We start from the raw sequence: 23,907 nt of genomic DNA, 5'->3' as shown, positions 1-23,907 counted from the left end.
AAATCACGAGCTGACAATCACTAAAGAGCTCACAGCCTCTGCAGGGGCCCTCCTGCCAGCAGCTGAGGGAAGACACCGGGCCTCGGGAAGGCAATTCCTTTCGGGACCATCTCTCCGAACCGGTCACCTCTTCCTGGGTCAGAGCTACTGACCCTTTCACCAGCTGTAATAGGCATATGTTTCAGGGTGACAGAATCCCTTCAAATTAAGCATTTACTAATGCACTTAGTCAAAGTCCACAAGATAAAGCTCCAGCAATTAAAAAAGAGTTTACTTCAAATATGTACCATAAACCCAAACTCCCTTGATGATTAATTGCATTGCATAATTGTGGCTCTTAAGACATACAGTCAATAAGACCAAAAAGACGTGGTTTCTGAAAATTATTATTCCTCATGACTTGCACAGACCTCTGACCCCTTGAAAGCCATGCTGATTATACCAGGGTAGTTTTTATGAAATGAGCATGACATCCTTGTTTTATTTCATCCACAGTTTTCATCTCCATCAAGACCAATCACTGTCTGTTAAGAATAATTTATTCTTATGTCAAGCCCTTTTGTTATTCTTTGCAGATGAGTCACCAAGGGAGAGTAGCTCTCTTAAATCTTTGCTTCATTAAGATAGTGAACTTACTGTAGTCAAGAAAGTATGACGTAACCATGAGGAACAGATAAAACCTGGACAAAATCCAATGCAAAATAAATGCTTAATTGATTTGAGATTAAACAGACATTAATAGAACAAACTCTTTGAGAGAACCAAGTGCCAAGGAGAGATGTTAGACCATGTACCCTGGAGTTAAAAGACTGTCATCCCAAGAACCTCAGCCAAAGCTACAAAAGTACACTATTATCAGACAATGTATTTTAAAACAGAGAGAAACATCGAAACAGGGGTTTTATGGAAGAGCTAATTCTTTAAATGGAAAATCTAAAATCTGCTAAAATCTATGATAAGAGTGAAAACTCTCCTGTACTGCCTGCCACCTGCTTTAAAGACATGACACATAAATGGATGCATTAATAGGTGTCCATTAATTTCCATAACCTGTGTTGTTAGCGACATATCATAACAAAGATAAGACACAATTATTGCCATTTATCTTGCTTTGTTGATACCTATACTCTGGTTAGAAGATGCAGACAGAACACTATTTTGGACATTAGGCAGTCTGGATATTCAGTAACAGCTAAGTCAGTTCCACGAATCATAGAAGAAAAGGTTTTCAAAATATCAGACAGCTGCCCAAGTAATTACTTTTAGATTATTATTTCTACCACAATAAAACAGCATATTAATTTAATATGTCAAATGGTCAATCTTCAATTAGGACCAAGAACTAATCAGGATGATTAGAAAGCAAAGAGAGGGTTCTCACCACGTCTACTTTCATGGTGGCTGTAAGACTCTCAGATATATTCTCTAGCATGCTTAGACTAAGATCAGCATTTTGATATAAAGAAATAACCTTGAGATTGTCAGGTTTTACATTATATATATAATTCAAATAATCCTTTGGGGCAACAGCATCCTTTTCTCTGGAACATGGCCAGAGAAAGCTGGGCTTACAGGAATAGGAAAACATGAAAAAAAACACAGAAAAAAGTATTTAATGTCACACTGTTAGTAAAGAAAAATATATTGGCACAACAGCAACAGAAAACCTGCATGGCGTTGCTCAAAACATCTCTATTTCTCATATATTCAAAATTGGAGCCAGAAGGAAAGGGAGGAGGGAGAAATATTTTAGAGACTCTGATAAAGCTCTAAATAGAACATCCCAAGAGCCAAAAAATGATAGTACACCGGTCCTTTTAGACTACAGCAGGGTGAGGACAAAGCTAGAATATTACTGACCAACAGTTTATAAGAAACAAATGGCCAGATTTTAAAGATTCCAATCAATTGTGCAAAGAAGGAAAAAATGAAATCCAGATACTTGCAGAGCAGAATGTGTCAGCCTCATTTCCCAAAACATGATTCTGCAAATAATTTAGCATAAGAAAAAAGTTTCCAACAATGTCTGGTTCTTTCCATCAGCAAATACTTACAGATTATCTTCTTCTAACTTAAATGAAAAACAGCCGTCTTTTTCCCAATACCACTGATGTTTTAAAGGGATGAATAATACATAGTAGATACACAGCATTTTGTGTTTTCAGAACACTGAAATCACTGACTATTGCTCAGAACAACTCTGTAAAGGTAAATAAATAGATGCAAATGAGAGTAGTATTTTTACTCTTCTTAAATTAAGCATGGGAAGGGAAGGATCACCAAGTTTCCTCTTGCCCTGGGACAAATACACTACATGCACTTACTGCTCTTCCTTTTAAAACAATTAGCCATTTGGAATCTCTGCTGTCTCTAATGGCTTTCTGCCTCACCTCAACTGGAATTCATGCCAAGAATCTTACACGTTAAAAAAGGTCCAAGTAATCCTCCTGTAATTCTCAAAAGCTGCATGCCACAAAAACCAACTGACTATACTGCAGCTTTAGAAGGCTCAAGGATACTAAATTCACATGTGGTTTTGATCATGTTCTGCAGCTACCCCAGCAGAAAGTTCTGTAATAGATCATCTACATTGCCATTTGTGACCCAAAAGGAAAGCATTTTTACTTATGTTCGGTTCATCACTGATTTTCCTTTTCCTAAAGGAATTTAATTATTTATTCCATGTATGGAATCAACCCATCACCAATCAGTTCACGAGCTTCAATGAAGTGGAAGATCAAATTGCTCTTAATTTTATTTTTTTTTTCACATTATAAACATGTACTTTCTGGAATAGTTAAAAATACCTTTTACAATCTGTCCCGACACACACAAAACCTTTTCAACAGGATCACAGGATACCAGTTCTCGTTCAGCCACAAAACACCTGGAAAATGCTACTTTTAAATCTGCACTGAGCTTTTTAATAAAAGCAGAAATCAATTTCATACTAGTAACTTCAGCTTTCGTATAAAAACCTCACTAAAATCATGGGCAGGCCTACCTCAGTAAACACTGATCATGTGCAAGATTAATTAAATCCTCAAATGTTAGTTTGTCCAACTAACATAAAATTATGCAATCTTCATTAGTCTACTACTAAGACAACCAATATTTTTTGGCAGCAACTCTTTATCACGCAACAATGTCAATGAGTTACTTCTTTCCTGTCACCCAGTCTTACATAGAAGTATTTTACTTGCTAAAACCAAACAGAACCCTCTCAGCAGTGCTGTACAGCTGCAACTTCCAGGTAGTTTAGGACTGCACTTTTTTTTTTCTTTTTAAATCACTTTGACAAAAAAGCAGATTCACCAAAAAAAAAAGAACAAAAAAAAAGGTATTATTTTTATGTTCATGGAATTTTAAAGGGGTACATTTCAATTATAATTTGGAAATATTGTCAGGCTTGCAAAAAAATACTTCTTGGAACATGACCTAGCAAAGAACTGTACTCTCTGTCCTTTGCAGTATCTTTTTACTTCAGTGTTCATTTTAGTTCAGCCCAATGAGAAGCAATGTTTTTGTGGGGCTTAAAATTACTAAGTGAAGAAGATTTTGATCTATATTGAAAAATTATTATTGTGGAATGAGTTCATAATCATAATCAATGTATTTGGCATATACCTATGAAATGCACAACACTTACTAGGATGTTGCCAGGTCTTTATCTTTCTGCATATAAAACTTTACGCATGAAATGCAGCAGCACCAGAAGCAAAACACTTGGGTTAATACCACGAGAGAGTGCAGCAATGCTGAAACGTCCATGTCTTCGCTCTGTCACAAAGGTCTCAGTTTATCTAGATCAATTGCTTTTCCTAATTTCAGTTAAAATGCCAAAGAGAAGTTAGTAAACCACCAGATGGAACAGAACTAAGTTAAACTCTAAAGCCATTTAATCTCTTTTAAGGAAAGAAGAGCATCAAAGCATTCAGTAATGTTTTCTTCTCTGCTTAAACATTTTGTTTTCCCTTTTAAGCTGCCGTAAGACTGGCTTTAGGCAAGAAGAAGAAACAGTAGTGGCACTGGGGTAGGGGAACTTCTAGGCATACGGCATTTGCCAGTTACTATAGCTCAGAACAACTAGAACTAACTACATTCAGACAGCTTACAAATGCCACAGCAGAAAAAAGTTACTGAAGAGGAGGGTATTTCAGGAGATTGCATGAGGGCTCACAGGGGAAAGGTAAAGGTACCCTCATCAGATCTATTATTGCTTACGGTCAGTAGTAATCAAACCTAAAATCTGAAGAGCCAGCTTCTTGCAAAATAGTAGTGTGACACAGGAATTTCAGTAAATCTCGGCCTGGCCATCACAACTTTTGAGGTCTCCAGGAAAACCCCTCTCACAATGCCAGTTTGTCAAGGAAGCTTAACAAAGTATCCCACAACAAAAAACTACAACTCCTAAGGCAAAAAACTATAAATTCTCTGTAAATCTTACTTTTATCATTAGACTTTTAAATACTGTTTAATTGTCAGGAACTCTGTATCTATGGGTACACAACGGGAGTGGTTTTGTGTCAAAAAAAGTGGTTTGGCTGGACCAACACCACCCGGGATCAGCCTCCCCTTGCCTGTGCCAGCCTTAGGGCTGTTGCTCATTGTTTCGTTACTACACTGGTTTAATTGCAACAGTTCATTTGCTGCAACATCACGCTAATTAATCACGGGGCTGAAGCTTGCCTTTGTGCCAAGAGAACCAACCCCTTTCTCCCAGCATTCGCAGCCTGACACAGTCAGCCCTGCAAGAGGAGGGATTCCTTCTTCCTTTACTGAAGAGTATCAGTGGGAACTCCAGAGGACCCTGCAGTCTTGAAGTGCAACCATAAATAAGCAGACAGAGACAGGGAAGAGGTAGACTGGTACATGCAGAAGGCAAAGGGATCAAGGGCAGCAACAATAAATTAGCAGCTGCAAGAGGGTTGAAAGAAAAGGCTAATGAAAGCTGAGAACACACAGTGCATTTAGTGAAGCTCTAAGAAGGACAGAAGAAAATGAGCTGCAGGCACAGAAAACAAAGAAGCAGAAAAGCCTACCCAGAGGCAAACTATAAAACTCAATAAACATCTGCTGATTGAGCTTCCAGACTCTAAATACAACTATTATAAGCAGGAGAAAAAGGACTCTAACAATTTATTTTAAAATACATAAATTGGAAGACCCCATGGTCTAGAAATTTTCTGTGTCACGGTCACCTTTTTCAAAAAATCTATTTTCTCAAAGTTACTAGAGCACATCATCTCTTCAAGCAATGCCACCAAATATGCATTAAACCTACAACACTGTCATCCTTAAAAAAAGTAAACCTGTACCAATTCAGCTTATCAATAAAATCCTCTAGAATCCTTTGCTTCTCTAAAAATATGGTTTTAAATATAATTTCATAACCATGCTCCAAGCTAGATACATTCCTCTTTGCAAGACCAAGCCAAGCAACTGCAATTGAATTATTAGTTTCATTAATAACATTTTTGATAAATCATGGTAATATAGTGAAATTAATAAATTGAAATGTAAGTTCTTATACATTACAATAACAGAATTGCATCAATAATGGTGTGCAGCTTATTTCAGCTCCTTAAATGAAATGCACTATAAAGTACAAAGCATCACTGTCATGGCAATGGTACTGCATATTACTGGCATTTCAAATTTAACACAAAGCTTACTCTATCAGTTGTTCTATTTATATTTTCTGTACACAAGACAGGGTTTTACACTTGGTCTAAATAAATAATGATCACTAAATCTTGGCAACATGGTCCTTTAACCATTCCAGGATAAGTCAGATTGATAATTTAAGGCTACCAACTGTTCACAATTCCCATTCAGACAAATAAATAGTGCAGCTTTAGACAAAGCCCAGGGGAGAAAAAATCTAGAAAGCACTGAAAAACTGAACTAACTGGACTGTGAATTACTTCATTGACTCCAAAAGACCAAATGAATCCAGCATTTTAATTTCTCAGTAAAATCTCTGCTCTTATTTAAAAAATGAATGCTGACTCAGTTGTCAGAATGATGCCCTGAAACACTCTGAAGTCATGAATCAGCAATGGCAAAAGTTCACAAGTAAGAAACTCATGTAACTTCTTACCATAAGTTTGAGGTGTATATCCTCTAGACAACTGTCTATTTCTCCCTCCCCCTTTCCCAATGGATGCTGATTCCTGTTCTCAGCTTTTCCTACACTGTAGAATGTTTCCATCCTGATTGTGCCAAGCACCAGTGTTCACACGACCGTGACAGAAGAGTGCTGCTAAGAAACAGTCCTCTCATGGGGAAGGGAATCGCTAGTTTTTAACTTTGTTTTGATCCATTGGGAGCTGTGATTATACACTGTGAAGGAGCCAGACCATATATGCATTTTAATCTCTGCAGAATTTCCTGCTTCTCAGAAATGATGTCCCATTAGTCCCTGACAGTAACACACAGATATACCAGATAAGTCTGTCATCTTCAGGGATTTGGCGTAGTGCAGTACTAAACAACCAGGACATCCATACCCACATTAGGAATTACTCACATTCTTTTTAGATTGAATTTACTATGAATGTGTCTTTGAAATCTAAGTTTAACTTCAAAGCTGATTTAAGTGAACAAACTGAGCTGGATTCTGGATTAACAGCAAACTCATTATCACTAGAAACTCCCACATTACTGTATTTAAAAAACAAAATCTAAATTTAAACTTCCCTACTGTGATTTATTTCTGTAGTCCTGCTTTTTCAGATCCTTATGAAGGCAGCATTATATGAGACAGAACATACATAATGTCAACATCTGGTAAGAACTAAAACTGCAAAATTCTTCCTTTGTTCTCTTGGAAGGAAAACATCTTCCATGAAAAGCCACTGTAATTTGCTCTAAAAATTAGCAGCAAGGGCACAAAGACAAACAGTGGAAAAGTTTTCCCCTTCTATTTTTTCCTTTTTTAAAAATCACTATAGGTCATCCATTGTAATACTTTGCCTTGGTCTTCTTTTTTAAATCAGAACAATGAAAAAATCTACTAAATTCTAATCATACCATTCAACAGAAGGAAATTAAATTTTTAATAAATTGACAGTTTCTGAAGCTTACTAATTCCTTAAATGGAATTATTCATAGTAGGATACTATCCTCTCTTGCCACTCCAAGACAGAGAAATTTCTGACAGAATTAACTCAATAAATGTTCTGCAAGTGAATATTTTGTTTATTCACAGAAAGTTCCCTTGATGTTTCTAAAAAAAAATACCTTTTTTTTTGTTCCAATATATATCGTGCTCCTGTTATCTTCAAAGGCACAACAGTCCTTGGCACTTACAGAAATATTATTTGACCCCTCTCACAACCATAAGATGCTGGAGTTTATGATCCAGAGAGGAGAGAGATGGTCAAAAATCAAGATCACAACTGTAGATTTCACTCAGACCTCTCCTTGGAAAAGTCCCATGGGGTAAGTTTATGAAATGAAAGAGGCCTATGAAAGCTGGTGGACACCAAATTGAATGTGAGCCAGCAACATGCTCTTGCTGCAAAGAAGGTGGATGGTATTCTGGGCTGGATTAGGAAAGTACGGACAGCAGATACAGAGATGTGAGCTTTCTGTTCTTCCCAACACTGGTGAGGCCACAGGTGGAGCTGAGTCCAGGTCTGGGTTCCCCAGTACAAAACAGATATGGACATACTGGGACACCAAGATGATAGATGGACTCCAGCACCTCTTCTATGGGGAAAGGCTGAGAAAGCTGGGACTGTGCATCCTGGAGAAGAGAAGGCTCAGGGGATCTCACCAAGGTACATAAACACCTGCAGGGAGGGTGCAAGGAGGATGGATCCAGGCTCTTTCCAGTGGTGCCCAGTGACAGCACAGGGGCGATGGGCACACACTGAAACACAGGAGGTTCCCGCTGAACATCAGGAAACTCCTTTTCCCTGTGAGGGTGACCGAGCACTAGTTACTCAGGGAGGTGCTGGAGTCTCCATCCTTGGAGATATTCAAAAGCTTTTCACAGTCTTGGGCACTTGGGTCTAGTTGACCCCACATGAGCAGGGGCTTAGACCAGGTGACAACCAGAGGTCCCTGACAGCCTCAACCATTCTGTGATTCTATAATGGGAAATGACATCTCATTACTGAAGAATATGATTATGTAACATTTTGAATGAGATATGCCACTTGCCTATAACTCATTGGCATCAATCATTACATTTAGAAGTGCTTAAATATGCTATAAAAAGAGATTCAGCCTAACACACAATACAGAAATATAGGAAGTTCAAGAAATTCTCAAAGGAAGGAGAAAGCCTACCTTCATGAAAAGCAATTAGCACATTTATTTCCATTCCAGAAAGGGTAGGTATTGAAATTCAACCACATGGAGTTTCACAAAGAAAGATAATTATGGGTATTCATAGGTATTCAACCCTGCAGGATGTGAGACAGAATCTGTAAGTTTTAGAAAGCATGGAAAAAAAGTTCTGTGTTTTCCAGATCTCTCTCACCAAGTAACTAAATTAATACAGATCTCCACGCAATTATGACTTGACAGTTATGAATCAGTACACTTTTTTCCTACTTTGCTCCACAGGGGAGCTATCCATTAGGAGAAATAGATTCTGTCCACTCTTTAATCCAGCATCTCATAAGACAGAAGAAAAGTGTAATTGGAAATACTGTCAACAATTTTTGTCCTTCACATACAGCAGGCAGCTATTTGCTTCAGGCAGACAAAAATTTTTCTCTCAAGGATTTACTTTACTTACACATTTCACTGAAATTAACTGCATTCTTACTTAGCATGGGCCAGACCATCCACCAGGTGAGTTATACCTGGCAGATCGCTGACCTGTGCTATAGCAAGCATCATGAGAGAATTCTCTTCCCACAGGAGAGAGATTACAACATACCAAAAGAAAGAACCAGCTGATGAACAGGTCAACCAGCATGAGTTTAAATAAAAAGATCCAAGTACACCTGCAAATCAGTTTAAATAAAAAGAACCACCTAAGTCAGTAAATTAGACAAGAGCAGTATCAGAAACTTGAAAAAAATTATGCTATATAATGCTGTGCAAAAGAAAAGGGAAAAAATAGATTAAGGGATGGAAAAATGAACTTATCTCATGAAGATAAAACATCTTACATGTAATGTTAAAAAAAAAAGAAGTTAAACATGTATGACAGCAAAGGAGTCCTCGGTACATCATTCTAAAGCGGGTACCTGGTCTTTTCTGCAGATGACAATATCCACTTTGGTTTCGGTACATGGCTGCAAAACGCATCTCAAGCACGTGAATACAGGCAAAGGAAGGAAGATTCAGCTGATGAGCCACTTGAAGAGCAGCAGTATCAGTCCCAACTGCAGTTAACAGCCAGGTAGATTCTACCACCTCCTACCTGGCAACAGCTTAAGGGTATACAACCTGTGCAATTTAGATAGGATACAAACTTCAAAAGATTATCAAACTAGAGGCATTCAGCCACGCAAAGGATAGGAAGCAGACCAGCACAGTTTGGGGTAGGATTATCACAGCCACTTGTAGATGGAGGCCAGATAACACAAAGTCTTTGCAAGCAAATGATACTTTTGGGTCTGCAGTTTGCAAAACGTAGACTTTTCAAGACAGGCACCTGTGCTGCTTTGTAGGAACACCAGCTTTAGCCAAACCTCTGTGGACACAGTTCAAAAGGACACTGAGTTGTCACTGAAATAGTTTGGGACTTATCACATAGCATAGTAATGATCTTGTATTTCTCTGTCATCACAACCATAAATCACAGTTCTGCGTTAACAATTATAATTCCATCACTGCAACCAAACAATTTACTTTTTTTGGAAACATTTCAAAAAGTTGCTCTGGCTGATCAGAAACCAGAGGCGCTGTTGTGACTCTAGCAAACACTGAAATAGCCTCATATTTTAAAATGTATAAATGGCTTGTTTTAAAACAGTACCTCATTTCAGTTATCAGGAGATGGCCATAATCCTGATGTAAATTTCTATTTTGTGATGCATTCGATGGTGATACCCAAATAATCTGCAATAATATCCAGCAACGACCTTCTGAAGCATTTAAAAAATTCTACAAAGGTTATTGAGGGTAATTCATAAAATTTAGCATGCAACCAATAATATTACATACAACCACGTGGGCTAAATCTAAGCATACTGAAAAAATACTTCTTTCTGTATTTCTTTAAGTTTAGGAGGACAGAAAGGATTTCTGTCCATATTTTAATTTTAATGACAAATTTTCATATATAATTACAACAGAGTGAGAACATGCAAGCCAATTTCCAGAGTCTTAATAAATATTTCTATTCATTAGAGATACTGAAAATCTAAATCTACAGAAAATATTTATCATTCATACAGACAGTTAATTTTTATGAGAAATCCCGACATGGGACTGACTAAAGGAGGTTTCCACCAGTGTCCAAATGGCTTCTCTACCAGAATCAGATCCCCCACCAAACCTCCATCCTTCAGAGTCTTTGAGCTCAGAGACCATCACATATCCCTACAGAGTCCAAAAATTCATATAGTATTACTACATGTAACAGGAAAGTCCAGTTAACCCTTTCCATGCTACTTGAGAAGCAGAAATTCTCATCACAAGTAAAACCTGCAGCTAAAAGCACCATACAGCGTCATAAAGACAGTAAAACCTAAACGTAAGGAAAACACCCAGAAGCGACATGAACACATTCCTTTTCAGTCCTACATTGAACTACTCAGAGCCCCAGAAGAGGAACGTAATGACACATCACTGTCCGTGTCCAATCCAAAGACACAGCCTCTCTTTGTGTCCTCTCCTCACACAAACACAACACAGAAGCTTCTGCCTTTGCAAACCTTAACCTTTCAGTTTATGGATTCTTCTTTCAGGACATTTTGTTTATGCGTCCCTTTACAGACTACAAATCCAGAGATTGCAGAAGAACACAAAAATACCTTTTGAAAGAAGAATCTTGTAATTGTTCCCACACAGAGCCATGTTCTCATATGTCCAAGTCTGATCAAAGGCAAAACCACATTTTACTTTTCCAAGTTGGAAGAGAAGGAGGGAAAAGATTATAATCCTTATCTCCAAAAATCTTCCAGGAATGAACTCTGGCTTTTTAATCTATGAATAGAAACATCAAGTCTCTAAAAGCAATTAGACAATCCAATACATTGTTAATGGTGCTTTCACAGCATTTGTCCTCACAGCTTTTTCAGTATATAAGGCATTTTTCAAACATTATTTTTCAGGAGCAAGGAACATTAAAATATCAGGCAGATAAATTACATAATCTTTGTATTTTTTTCATTAGGAGGCTGCAGAAGAGCATTATCAGTGCTGACAGTGTCTGGGCATTTTGACTAATCTTTTTATAGTGTTTCAATTTAATAATAGCCAAGCCTGGAGCACACTCTGTGCCTGATAAGCAGCTCACACAAATCCAGGAAAAAACCATTTTCTTTGAAGTCACTATGTTTTTAACACTGGAAATACCACACACACTGTGAATTACATATATTGATCATGCCAGAGCACCCCTCAGCTTGACTATGAACCCAATCTAAAGGCTGCATTCAGACTGACAGTCACTATCCAGGAGCATGTCCATGAAAGTTTACCACTGAAGCATTTTCTTTAAATTAGTAGATACATCAGTGTAACAGAGACACACAGTAAGTCTTTAAAATCTGTAATTATATTTCACATCTAATGTCTCCACACTCCTCAAGACAACAGCATGGGAAAATGCCAGGTTTGCAAGGCTGACTAGTACTTCACAAAGCCCATTTGAACCAGGAAAGAGGAGAGAGTTCATCCAAAGATTTGCAAACTTTACCTCAGCATCTCTGAAGCACTAAAGCTGAGCACACTCTTTTAAGGCTACCTCCAGATGAAAGTTTTACCCAGCTCTCCACTAGAAATCATTTAAGAAAGTTTCTCCTTAAGGTATTTTGATTTAAGCATACCACGCTGCGGCGTTCACTTTTCTAACACTTTAGCAGTCCACACTGTTCACCTTTTTGGATTGTCTGCTGCTAGGAAAAAAATCAGTTATGCAACTTTTTCAAGGTTAAAATAATTTTAAAATATGCCATGTTTGCCGTTTGATAACCACATTCCACTCTGTTCTATTGTAAGGCTGCAGTATTTCAAAGGATTAATAATTTATCACATTTCCCAAAACACCACCTGACTGGGGAAAACACACCTTCTCTGTTGACAAGGAGAAGTACACCCTTCTGTGTTACAACCTGCACAGCTTCAACACTAACAGCCAAGGCTATATCCAGTAGCAGAAATGGAATTGCAGTATAATATGGTGTTTACCTGCTCATGAGAGGTATTGGAAATACCCTGGCACATTTGTTGCATGGCCAGAGACCATTCCGGAAGCAGATGCAGTATTAGGATGATATTTACTCACTGATTTTGTTGGAAGAGTACCAAGCTCAGGAAGATAAAATGAGTATTTGGGACTTAATCCTACCTTGGAAACATAAAAAACCTCTTCCCCATTCCATCAGTGCTCTTTCCCCACATGTACGTACAGTGACAGCACAAGCTAGTGCTTGTTCTAAAGGAACAGAGGCACACATGGGAAAGTACCTCAGGGTGAGGATGGTCACTGCTGAACTCTTCCTCTTCCTCCTCCAGGGAGGCTTTGAGTGATGTCCTGCTTCTCTGCTGGTAATCCATCTCACCCCACAGCTCCCTCAGACTCACTGGACTTCTGTAAACAACTTCAAGCCATGCAGCCCCTCTTACTTCTGCAATTCTCCTTCCATGATGCTCTTATCAGAGTTCAGTTTATAGGTAGAGCAGCAGCAGAACACAAATCTGAGAAGAAAGTGCAATATAGTCCTACTATAAAATTACTAAAAAGTCCGAATTTAAGCCTTTCAGACTTGGTCATTTCCTTATATTTGGTATTACATGTAAGGTTTTGGTGAAATCCTTCATATGAACTCATTATTCCGCTTCCTACACAAACACCAGCTTTGAAGTCTGTCCCTCCTTCCTCTCCCCCAAATTTTAAGTACCTTGTTAAAACAAAAAAAAAGGTAGTCATTTTTACAAGACAAACAGCCTACCTGATTATTCCAGTCAATGTAAAGGGCTAAAGAATATGAAGCTGTAGCTAATGTTGTCACATACACATTTGTATCCTAAACACTTGACATCCAAACACAAAGAAGCAGGAGGTATACAGTGTGCACCTAAAGCAGCATGCTATCTTCTAATTTTGCTGTGCAGAAAATACAAGCTTTTCAGATGTTATACACCATCAACTCATGCAGCAAGTGCTAAAAGAACACAATAAACAGTAACATACAAATCAACTGCAATGCTGAATGTATTGCGTTACTGTAATACCAGCCCTTATATCATTACAAAATCTCTTAGGCACAGTCTTACTACCAGCAAATCACAAGACTCACTTAATGAAAATGATAGCCAACAACATAATTTGGCTTTTAATTCAAGGATAAAATTTATCTCCTAAGTACACAATTGAGAAAAATATCGTTAAGCTCAGCACTTAACATTTCTTTCACATTCCTGCACTAATAAGTTTAGCTGTTCCAGCATTAGGCTTGGGTGTAACTGCTGGCCCCATTTAGTCCAACAGATGTACCAGGTCAGACCATAGCTCTCCCTATTTCAGCACACCATCTCCACAGCGAATGGCCAGGGGAGCAGGTAAGATCAGTATGTAGGGGATACCTCCTCAAAATGCTGGAAAACTAGCATGTTTCAAATGTTTTAAAATTAACATTTAAATGTTTTAGATGTTTTAAAACCAGGTAGTACCTTTGAATTTGGAAGAAAATACAGATTAGACAATACAGCTCCTTCTAGATGAACATCTCTTTCTGCAAAATAGCCAATTTAATAGGTACACAAAGCATTTAAATTCTGATACAAAGCTTCATTTTCAATGATGTACAAAACGGTCTGCAGTTGTGGGCATCCCACTGTTTACCTGTACTGATGTCTTTTCCTGGTCTTAAAATCAAGAGTCAAACACAGGTAGAAGGGAAAAAGGGATTTTACCTTGGTATTTATTTTAAGGACCCTTAGGTGCACACGTCCAGGTCGAATGCACCTCAATGCCCACCGCAATGCCTACCACACAAAAGATCTGGTATAGCATTTAGCAGATCTATCAACAATTCCCCAATGAGAGGCTCCAATGAGTCCCCCCCTCCCCAAGGAACCTTCCCCTGGGTGGTTCTATCTCAGTTTACAAAACGTGCTCTGGAGAGGACTTTGGGGTCTGGGGCACACTGATCCCTAACTATGAAGCTTCTAAAATGTTCAGTCTCCTAGCTTGACAGACAAGTCCAAGAATGTAGGCAAAAAGCACTAAGAATACAGAAATTGTAAAAAGGTATAACAGGGGTTTAAAAGAAAAGGCAAAAAATCATCATGGCATCAGTACATGTTTTCAGTAATGTTAATGATGTTGACTTTTAAAATATGCCTTGTGTTTACAACAAAGCTTTTCAGAATTTCAGGAGTAAAAAATTGCAGAGAGCCAATGAGAGATTTCATAACTTGGTTATGCATATAAATCACATCCTTCCTTTATCAAGCCTTTAGAGGCAAGCTCTGCAAATTGTGTTAAGCCTTAATATGGACAGGGGAAGGCCCATTTCAGAATAGTAGAACAGAGTTTTTTTGGCCACTGTTACCTATTTACAAAGGTACCAAACACTGTTGTAGATCCTCAGCTAAATCGTAGACATCATCTACACCTCATCATAGACCATGCAACAGTGTTGCCTCTCTTATTGCATCTTACATATACCAAAAAAACCCCAAACAAACCACCAAGCCTAACATCACCTTGCTAGGTAAGAACAATGTGTCTTCTAACTAAGCAGGTACAACATGACAAACCTACCATGCAAACAGCAAACTGGATAATCTTTCCTTCTTTGGACTTGAAGCTTAGAAGCAAAGAAGAGCAGAAGAAATGGGGTAACATGAAGGTTACAATAGGTTTCAATAGCAAAATAGCTTGAAACCTGGAGCTAGGGAACCACAGAGCATGAGTTTTGTGGAGGTTTGACTGACCTACAACAAAAATCAGATTTTTTTTTTTTTTTTCTGCTTTCTGCATGACCTTTGGATGGGGGCAGGTGAGTAAACAAAAACTATCAAGATCTCTGTTTACCTGGACAAGAATTTAGGAATAGCAAACATCAACTATACACAAGCTTCTACAATCACACTGTGTCTTGGACAAGAAACATATCCTTTAATTCTTGCCAAAGAGAGATGTAAATCTCAAGTAGAAAGTTCCAATACAATTGGAATGAATTGCAATACATTTATTTTCTCTTTTGTTTAATGTATGCAGTCAAGAATGCATTTATTATATGTTCAGGGTTTTGTAGCTTTCCTGTTTAATAACAGCAGTTTCATGCCTAGAGCTCCACACACTGAGATAAAGAGATCAAGGCACCTACACGAAAACCCACTGTGCATCATGCGAATCGTAGTATTTCTTGGTCTGTTATCATATTTGCCATTCAGGTATGTACAACAGTAGCAGCCCACTGTAATGTCAGAATCTGAGCTGTCTGTAAAGATAGAGGTGCAGGTGAACACACACTAAGGCAGCAGTCATTTAATCAAATTCTCATTGTAGCCATTTTTCCATCATTTAAATGAACACAAGGCTCTTGTCCTCTATTGATCAAAAATAAACACGGTGTATAGAAGACAGAACCAGAAAGGAAGAAGAAGAGCATGACAAAGATGTGAAAAATACAGATACATAAACCACAGGTACAACCTTTACCCAGGACTTTTTACCTTCAATTATAGCAAGTTCAACAGTACCAGTCACCAACAGGGAAAGGTGTAATATGAGCATAAAAACTACAGAGAACTGTTTGAGGAATTAACAGTTAGGGGCGAGCAGCTATGTACTACATCTCAGAGTACTTATGCATCTTCTTCCCTCTGAGAGGTGGAATACGATGCTTTTCTGAGGCCTCTGTATCTCACTGAAAACCCAGTATTTCATGCAAGATCACGGTTGAAGCTCACCCAGCCCTTCTTGGTGACTCTGGCTAAGGCTCACTAACACAAGCAGCTCAAACTGCAAAGATGAAGATGAGCAGTAAGCAAATGATGATAAGCAGCTGGGGAAGTCAGGAGTTGTAAGATCTTCTCTGCTATGCCTGCAGTCAAAAAGGGGCCTATTTCTAACCCACCTGTGGTACGAGAGTACAAATGTGAACTAAGGACTAAAGAAAGCTTGTTGGGGGAAAAAAAAACCCACCTAAACAATGAAAATATTGCATGGTGCACAGTCACACACTCCTTTCAGTATTTCCCATGCTAAAACATCAGAAAAAAAATTTCATACAACTAAAGTCTTACTCAGTGGATGCCTGAAGTAAACATGAGTAAGTAATTTCAAAGTAGCTGTGTAAATACTACCTGCTCCAAATACTGACTCAAATATCATCTCTTTGAGACACTCCATGATCTATGTGATCTTGCAAAGTCTTGAAAATTAAATGTTGAGGGGATAGAAAGCAGTGATCACCATCAACACAACCACAGCCAGAAACTGACCAAAAGTAACCCAGGCTTTTATACTGAATTTATGAACCCCACTTATGCTCCATTGCCAGTATAGAGTATCCAAGCAATCAACTGAAAAAAAGTAACACAGAAATAATGAAATTGAACTCTTTTTTCTTTAGGGAGTAATACATACAACATTTATTTCACCAGAACTTCCCAGTCACAAACCTACAGTCCTCTTCTATGGCAGGGTACAGTACTTGCTTATCTCTCACATATTTACTGTGCTTCCCCCGACATTGTTGTCTCCCTCACTAGCCTAGTGATTTATTTCATTTATATTATTATTCCACTCTATACCTCAGTGTCTCCTTTCTCTAAGCAGTTAACTCCAGAAACTCTTAACTCTCTTATTCTGCCAAGCATATCCTATCTAATATTCCTTAAAAAACCAAGCGTGTAAAGGATATGTTCCAGTAAAAGGTGTATCAAAGAAATGGGCAAAAGGAACAGAGAAGCATTTCAGTTAAACTGGGGCAAGACAGACTGCAGATTCAATTTCCTACAAAATGACCTTAATCAAATGATTGGGATTTCATAGCATAACTAAATTAGCAGTTCTCAGTAAAGCCCATAAGGATTACACATCTAAGACATTTCAGTAGCTGACAAAGCATGCCACTTCTAAAATATTTATTAAGAATTTGCATAACATCTGATATGGCTTTAATTTCAAATTTATTAAATACACACACAGTCATGTTACACAAAAAACATACCCAGAACTATACGAAATAACAGCTTTAGTATAGTTTGCAGTGGAAAAGCAGAAACTTTCTCATGACTTGTTTTCTTTTAGGCAAGGAAGGAAAGTAACCTAATTCATCTAACCTAAACAAACAGTATCACCTTGGCTAAATACAAGCACACACGACTTCTGCCAGTGTTGTTGTCTTACCAATAAATATTTGCCATTTTCCACTCACCCCACTTCCCTCCTAAATTAATCACCATCTGTTTAATCTCAGCTGAGATCTCCATATTTCACATACTGCAAAGATGAATGTTGGGTGTAAACACAGCTCTCGGAGGGAAGGCAATTGCTGCAGGGTAACAGGAAAAATGTCTCTACATGGTTGCAATCGTTAGCCTTTCACCACACATTCAGAGCAAAGCAGCAAAAAAGTTCAGGTCATTTCCTGACTGGCACAGCAAGTTATAGCAAGATACACATTCTATTAATTTTTAATTGCATTGCTCGCAGACTGAAAGCCTGAATGGGGAATGTTTCTTTTTAAAGCGTAAAGAAGGGCACTGAAACTGCTTACCTCACTCAGCTCTGCAGGGGAGTCATTTCCATATTTCATAGCAACTCCAGAATTCATGATTAGACTTCTCAGGGCTTGACGATTTCTGCGGATTTTAACGCTTCAAAGCTTTGTTCAACTGGTTCAATACTTTCTTCTCCAAAATTCTTCTCTCTTACACATTTTGCTCTAGACAGCCATTTTTACTCCACATTGAGAGTTTAAGTTAATGATCCAAGATCTTCTAAAAGAGCCAAACTGGTTTTGACTTCACAGACCATCCATTGCTGCAAGAGACTTGTTAATAATGTGAAGTGCTCAGAGAATGCAGGGAATGAAGTGCTTACCAGGATCCCAGGGCTGTCTTAGTCCATCTACAAGGCGTGCTTCATCTCTGATGTCTGCTTTATGCTGCTCTTTTCCACAACTCAGTTAAAGGGCATCTCCCAATGCCTCTGAACATACTCAGAAAAATTTGATGAGCTTCACATAAGTTCACAGAGAAATTAAACGGAGAGTGCTGCTACAATTCTCAGTATTTGTGGAGAGAGAAAGGAAAAGAGAAGAAAGCTCCCTCCCTGAAAGAAACCAATGCTGCACTTCACGCTAAAGTTTCCCCTGCCAGTGAGCCTGGAGTTTAAGTGGTTTATGATCAAACACAGCTGTCTTGCTGCTGGCTAAAGGGTGCATGGAAGGGGCGGTGCCAAAAGGAGAGTGCAAGTGGGAGGGAGGGAGAGAGCTACAGAGAGTTCATTTTGGAACTACAGGCATCTCTCCAGCTTTCTGCATACTAATTACTATACGGAAAACTATAAAGCTAAGTAACAGGAAACGCCACCTGGATAACAATAAACTGGATTCCTATTTCCCCATTCCTGTGTGCAATTAATTAAGGAAAAATGGGGGGCTTTAGCGGGTGGGGGTTGTAATGATTTCAAAAGGTCACAGTAAGCCTGAAAGCACCATTAGAATGCTGCAGATTTTACATAACAGACTGACATTTTACAAAGAGTTCAGGAGATGCTACTGGAATAAGGAGAGAAAAAAGCATTTGCCTTCAACATTCCGCTAAAAATCTAGAAGAAATCCTTAGTAAGCTGGATTTATGGACATGCTGTATTCATTACAAGAAATGGCGATTCCTTTCCCCCATTCCCTAAAACACAGTGACAGGCGCAAACAGTTTTTGACTGGATTATGATGTACTTTTTGAATCAGAAGTAGGAAACACAATCCTCTGCAGCTGGAATTTATCTGATCATCTTAATACAATGTATTATTAAAGCACCAAATTAGTTCAGAAAAAAACCCCAAATATAAGAATCAGGAATAAATGCTGTACAAGATGTGGCTCTGTCCTCGCACTCTGGCGAAAACATTTTCACGGGAAACAATGCACTCCAAGAGCAGCATTTTGAAAATAATTGTGTGAGTTTTTCTTTCTCCTCTGTTAGTCACAGATTAGTATCAACATGCAGACATAGGGATAATTCACCCCAATGACAATACAAGAAGCGCACTGAGATCCAGAACCAAGAAAAGCACACATATATTGCTCTATGGTACTACAGACTGGTCGCACTTTCTGGGCCCCTGTCCTTCCTCCATGCCCAGCAACAGGAACTGCAACACTCCTCTGGCTCACAGCGTAACAGGAATGCAAGAATCTCTTTCCAAGATTTTTTTCTTTCATCCTTCAGGTCTCCAGTTTGCTTTAGCACAGTCTGTATTTTGGGGTTTCCCTTCCTCTTTTTATGCCCACCTTGCCTCACCTCCACTCTCTGCTGTTTTCCCCATCGAGTGCCTCCTTCACACCTTCACATTCAGGTCTGCCTCTGTGTTCAGTGCTTCTGTGTATCTTCCTCCTTACTCAACTGCTTTGTTTCTCACATGTTTTCAGTTATGGCCCCTGAAATCCAGTTGAAGGGCTGCACTGCTCTCTGCTGGCAGAGGGACGGTGTCTCATGGCACAGGGCGGCACTGGGACAAACCGCGCTGTCTCCTCCAGTGGGTAGGGAGCCAGGGGCATGCAGACTCCTCCAGACTGCAGCACAGGAACAGCATAGCCACAACAGTGTAGTACACTGATCTCCTGTGCATTAGAATGTGATTTTAAAGGGGTTTTGCACCCAGAAGCAAAGGTGCTGTATAGTGACTTAGCTTATTTTTCACAGATAAGGAAAAACCCCCACAACTTCCATTCAAAACTTCCTGCAGCTGACACAGTACATTCAAAAATGTTTTTATCTTTTCAAAATTACGCCTTCAAAAACAAGGCGGTGACAGTCCTTCCTATTCTGTATCAACACCCCTATTAACTTTTTTTTCCCATTTATAATTTGCTCTGATCTTACCTTCGTTGAATTCTATCACATCTATCATAGGTTCACCAACAGAGGGATGAGCCTCAGTATTAATACTAAGAATAAAGTTCTGAGGTTTTCCTTTTCTAAAGGAAAGGCCATATTAATTGTGGGTTCAATACACTGCACTTCCCATGCTCTATCCCCATATTGCCAAATACTTCCCTGCTGACTGTGAACAGGCATTCAGAAATTAAAAGTTCTGATTTGTTTTCTTCAAAACTCCCCATTGTTTGTCCATTTCTGGCAGACCAGCCATCAGACAGACCAGAGAGAGCACATGGTACTATATCCCAAGCATAATGGTGCAGGACACTTTAGGATCTACAAAGGATTTTTTTCTGCCTTTTTCCTACTCTATGCAGTAATATGGGAGAAAGAGAGAGAGATACTGACTGAAAAACAACATCAGAATCCATAGCTTCAAATGTGCAAGAACCTGGGAGATACATGCAGGTACTTTCAGAACAAAGTTTGTTTAAAATTTAAAAATTAATTTTAACTCGTGTGGATGAGTGAAATGGTTAAACCAAACTAATGAAAAATGATTTTACTTTAACCACAGCTGACTCCCACTGCAACCTCTGCATACCTGCATTGAGTGGTACAGGGTTAGACATTTCTCAGTGGGAAAGCATCGAGTGTTAACTAATCCATAAAAGCTGGCAACACTTGTTTCAACATACTTAGATGAAACTTTGCAGGCATTTCTTTATTGTGCAGGGCTAGCTAAGACTAAACGTAATAATTTTCCTAAAATAGTTACTATTATATCACACTTTTAAATCAAGGAGCATCAAGAAGATATCCTGAACATCTGAAGATGTAGAACTTGTTCCTCTGTGAAATGTCATTACTGTCAAGCATTTCTCCATTAACTAACTGAATGAAAAATGTTACATCATGAAATCAAATTCCCAGATAGAACTGCCCAGCTGTCTGCAGGCTGTTTCACCACTTCCAAACACATGTAAGTGACCTAATACCATAGCAGGGAACTAAGAACTTTGTTGAAGCCAAAGTATATTTTCCTGCTGGTTTGTGCCAAAGGCAGGCTTCAAAGAAAACAAAAGAAAACCTCAAGTATGCCAATTTTGCATTGCAAGGAAATGAACAGAGCACTCTGTGACCCAGTGAGAGAGGGGCCTGTTGGACTCAGTCTCTTTTGTTTTGCAGCTGACTGTTCATTCCCTCTTTTGGTGACTCAGTTCCCTGCCTAGGACAGCAATGCTTCCTTGCCCTCAGCCTTGTTCCTGCCTTCTTTTTTAGCGTCTACGGGCAGGGAGGGGGGGTTGGACTGGTAATGGGAAGAGGAATCTCTTAACCTGCAGATGTTTCTTAGCCCAAGATGACAGGGTCAGTGGATGCATCAGCGTGAAGGCGGTAACAAGAAGCAGGTGACAAGAAGATGGACGAACCTGACTGTCACAGAGGCTTTCAGAAACAACATCCACCACAGACTTTCTGTATGAGACAGAGATACTGGCCTGGGGTTCCACTCAACTGCACGGCACTTCTAATCCATTACTGCCTTATGTACCTCTAAAGCATTCATGATGCACATACTGTGGTTAGTGCATTTACACTGATAGATTCTTCCCAAGATAATTTCAGAATTATGCACCAACAACCATTAGTGTGGCCAGTTTGCTGATTGTTGATCCAATAATCCTATGGCCAATCTATTCCATTTGTTTACTCTCATTAAGCTGTAGAAAAAGAATCATTGACACGAGTCTGAGATTCACTGAAGATTTCTAGTTTTTTGATTGTACCTGAATAATCATTTAATAAGATTTGCTCTATCACCTAGTATGAAAGGGTTCTTTTGGGACAAGTTATAACTCTGTCACCCTTCTCACCTGTACTTTTGAAACTGCCACAAAATATGCAAAACACTAGCACCGTCGTTACTTTGTACGAACTCTCCCTCATAATACATCTCAGTAATTACAACAGGCTATTTACTTACAGTTACTAGAGCAGGTGTGACACTTAGCACACATGAATATTCCTTCCTTGTTTTAACAGCTGTAGAGTGAAAACTACAGCATAAAAGCAATTATCTACTAAATACGTATGTGTCACATATTCTTCAGCACAGTGTGTGCCACTTTCTGAGAAGGAGTTTCACTCTACATCCAACACACACCATTAGCTGATCACAATTCCAGGATGTATGAAATAAGACCTTCTTGGTTGATTCTGTTTAATTAGCTCTATAATTGAAATGCAACTAACTGAAGTCCACTGAGCATTTAGTTCCTGTTTGTTTCAGTATCATCCCTACAGTTAGAGCAGCACTATGCACAATCCAACACATAAATAAATCACACCTGTAAGTATTGCAAATCTACTACAAACCATTAGAATGCAATTTTTTTTTCCTTCTCATTCCTGCACAAAACACACTGGCATAGTGCTGAAGTCCAAATTTCCATGGAGAAAACAGCACTCAGATTAGCATGAAAGCTAAACTTGGAAGCAGAAATTCAATACAGTAGTTGGATAATGTTTCCAGAAAATTCTTTATTCAATATTTCTTAACCATTCATGATTTAAAAGGGAGAGGCTGAAAGGAATGGTAGGTTCATGATGCAAATTGTTCTTATTAGTGACAGTAAAGGTTATGCACCTAGGCTGAGAGAAAAAAACAATCCAACCCATTTGAAACAATTGGAAGTAACCTTACACTGAAAAATGAAGCACTCTCTCTGATGAAAACATGAGCAAATATTTTTTTCGTTCCTTCAATCAAACCATCTCGATTAGTCTGAAACAGATAACATGTCAAGAATAATATAATTTCAAAACAGCACTTTAATCAGCTACTCTCACCTGTTCACCCTTCCTCAACTACTCAATCCACTTAAAAAGTCATGTCCTTGACCTGACCAGTCTCCTTGGGAGTTCACATTTGATCCCTCTTTCCATCCTCCAGTATTTCATGCCATGAAGCCACTCACCAACCTGTCAAACAAACACTCTCATTTCCTGTCATTTCATCCAAACCTATCACATTCATTTTTATTCCCTCTGACCGCACAGAGCCTCAGCATCAGGTCAGGACAGGAAAAGGACTAGGAGTCAGTGTGTGCCTGTTATTTATGTTGGTGACTTGTCTGTGAGGACAAGGAGAGACAACAGCCATTTCTATGTCACGGCCATCTAATTATCATCACTTTATTTGCTCCTTGCTTAAAAACACCAGCGAGGCCATTCTGTAAACTACAATTCATGTCATCATACTTCTGCTTAGCTTCCCTTCATAGTCCATCATTCCCTTAGTTCAGTTATGCATTCCTCCAGTTATTAACCACAAGGTAAATTCAGTCATTTCACTTCAAGTCCCCATAATCTTGGCAGCCAACTTCTATTTCCTCCTGTTCGTGAACTAAATCTCATCCAAAAGTTCTCACTTTTATAGAAAGATTTGTCAGGACTCCCCTGCTAAGTCTCTCCTATTTTTCCCAATCTCTAACAGTGAGATTTCCGCCATTCTCTCCTTACTCCTAACCTCTCTTTTGTTTTGTATTCTTGTCTTTCATGGGCTTCTCATTTCCAGAGAAATTCTTGTCTTTCACGGGTTCTCATTTCTGCTCCACAGCTATGATCATGCCTCGGCAAACATTCAGCAGCCCTTAAACTATACCAAAACATCTCTGTGTAATTATTTTTCCTAACTCCAAGAT

The 23,907-nt window shown here is 38.8% G+C and overlaps 1 protein-coding gene across 1 annotated transcript in view; it reads right to left on the bottom strand.

Annotated features, from left to right (window-relative positions):
* Positions 1-19,825, bottom strand: part of LOC103611217 (colorectal mutant cancer protein) — a 142,200-nt gene extending 122,375 nt beyond the window's left edge. The window contains 1 exon segment of the mRNA XM_008628701.2: positions 17,874-19,825. Within this exon segment, the coding sequence (XP_008626923.1) occupies positions 17,874-17,930 (57 nt within the window). The 5' untranslated portion in view covers positions 17,931-19,825.
* Positions 19,826-23,907: the final 4,082 nt, after the last annotated feature.

This window comes from Corvus brachyrhynchos, unplaced genomic scaffold (genome assembly GCF_000691975.1).
Source record: "Corvus brachyrhynchos isolate BGI_N302 unplaced genomic scaffold, ASM69197v1 scaffold232, whole genome shotgun sequence".
Taxonomy (NCBI): domain Eukaryota; kingdom Metazoa; phylum Chordata; class Aves; order Passeriformes; family Corvidae; genus Corvus; species Corvus brachyrhynchos.
Note: the sequence above shows the minus strand (reverse complement) of the source record. Positions and strands in the feature narration are given on the sequence as shown.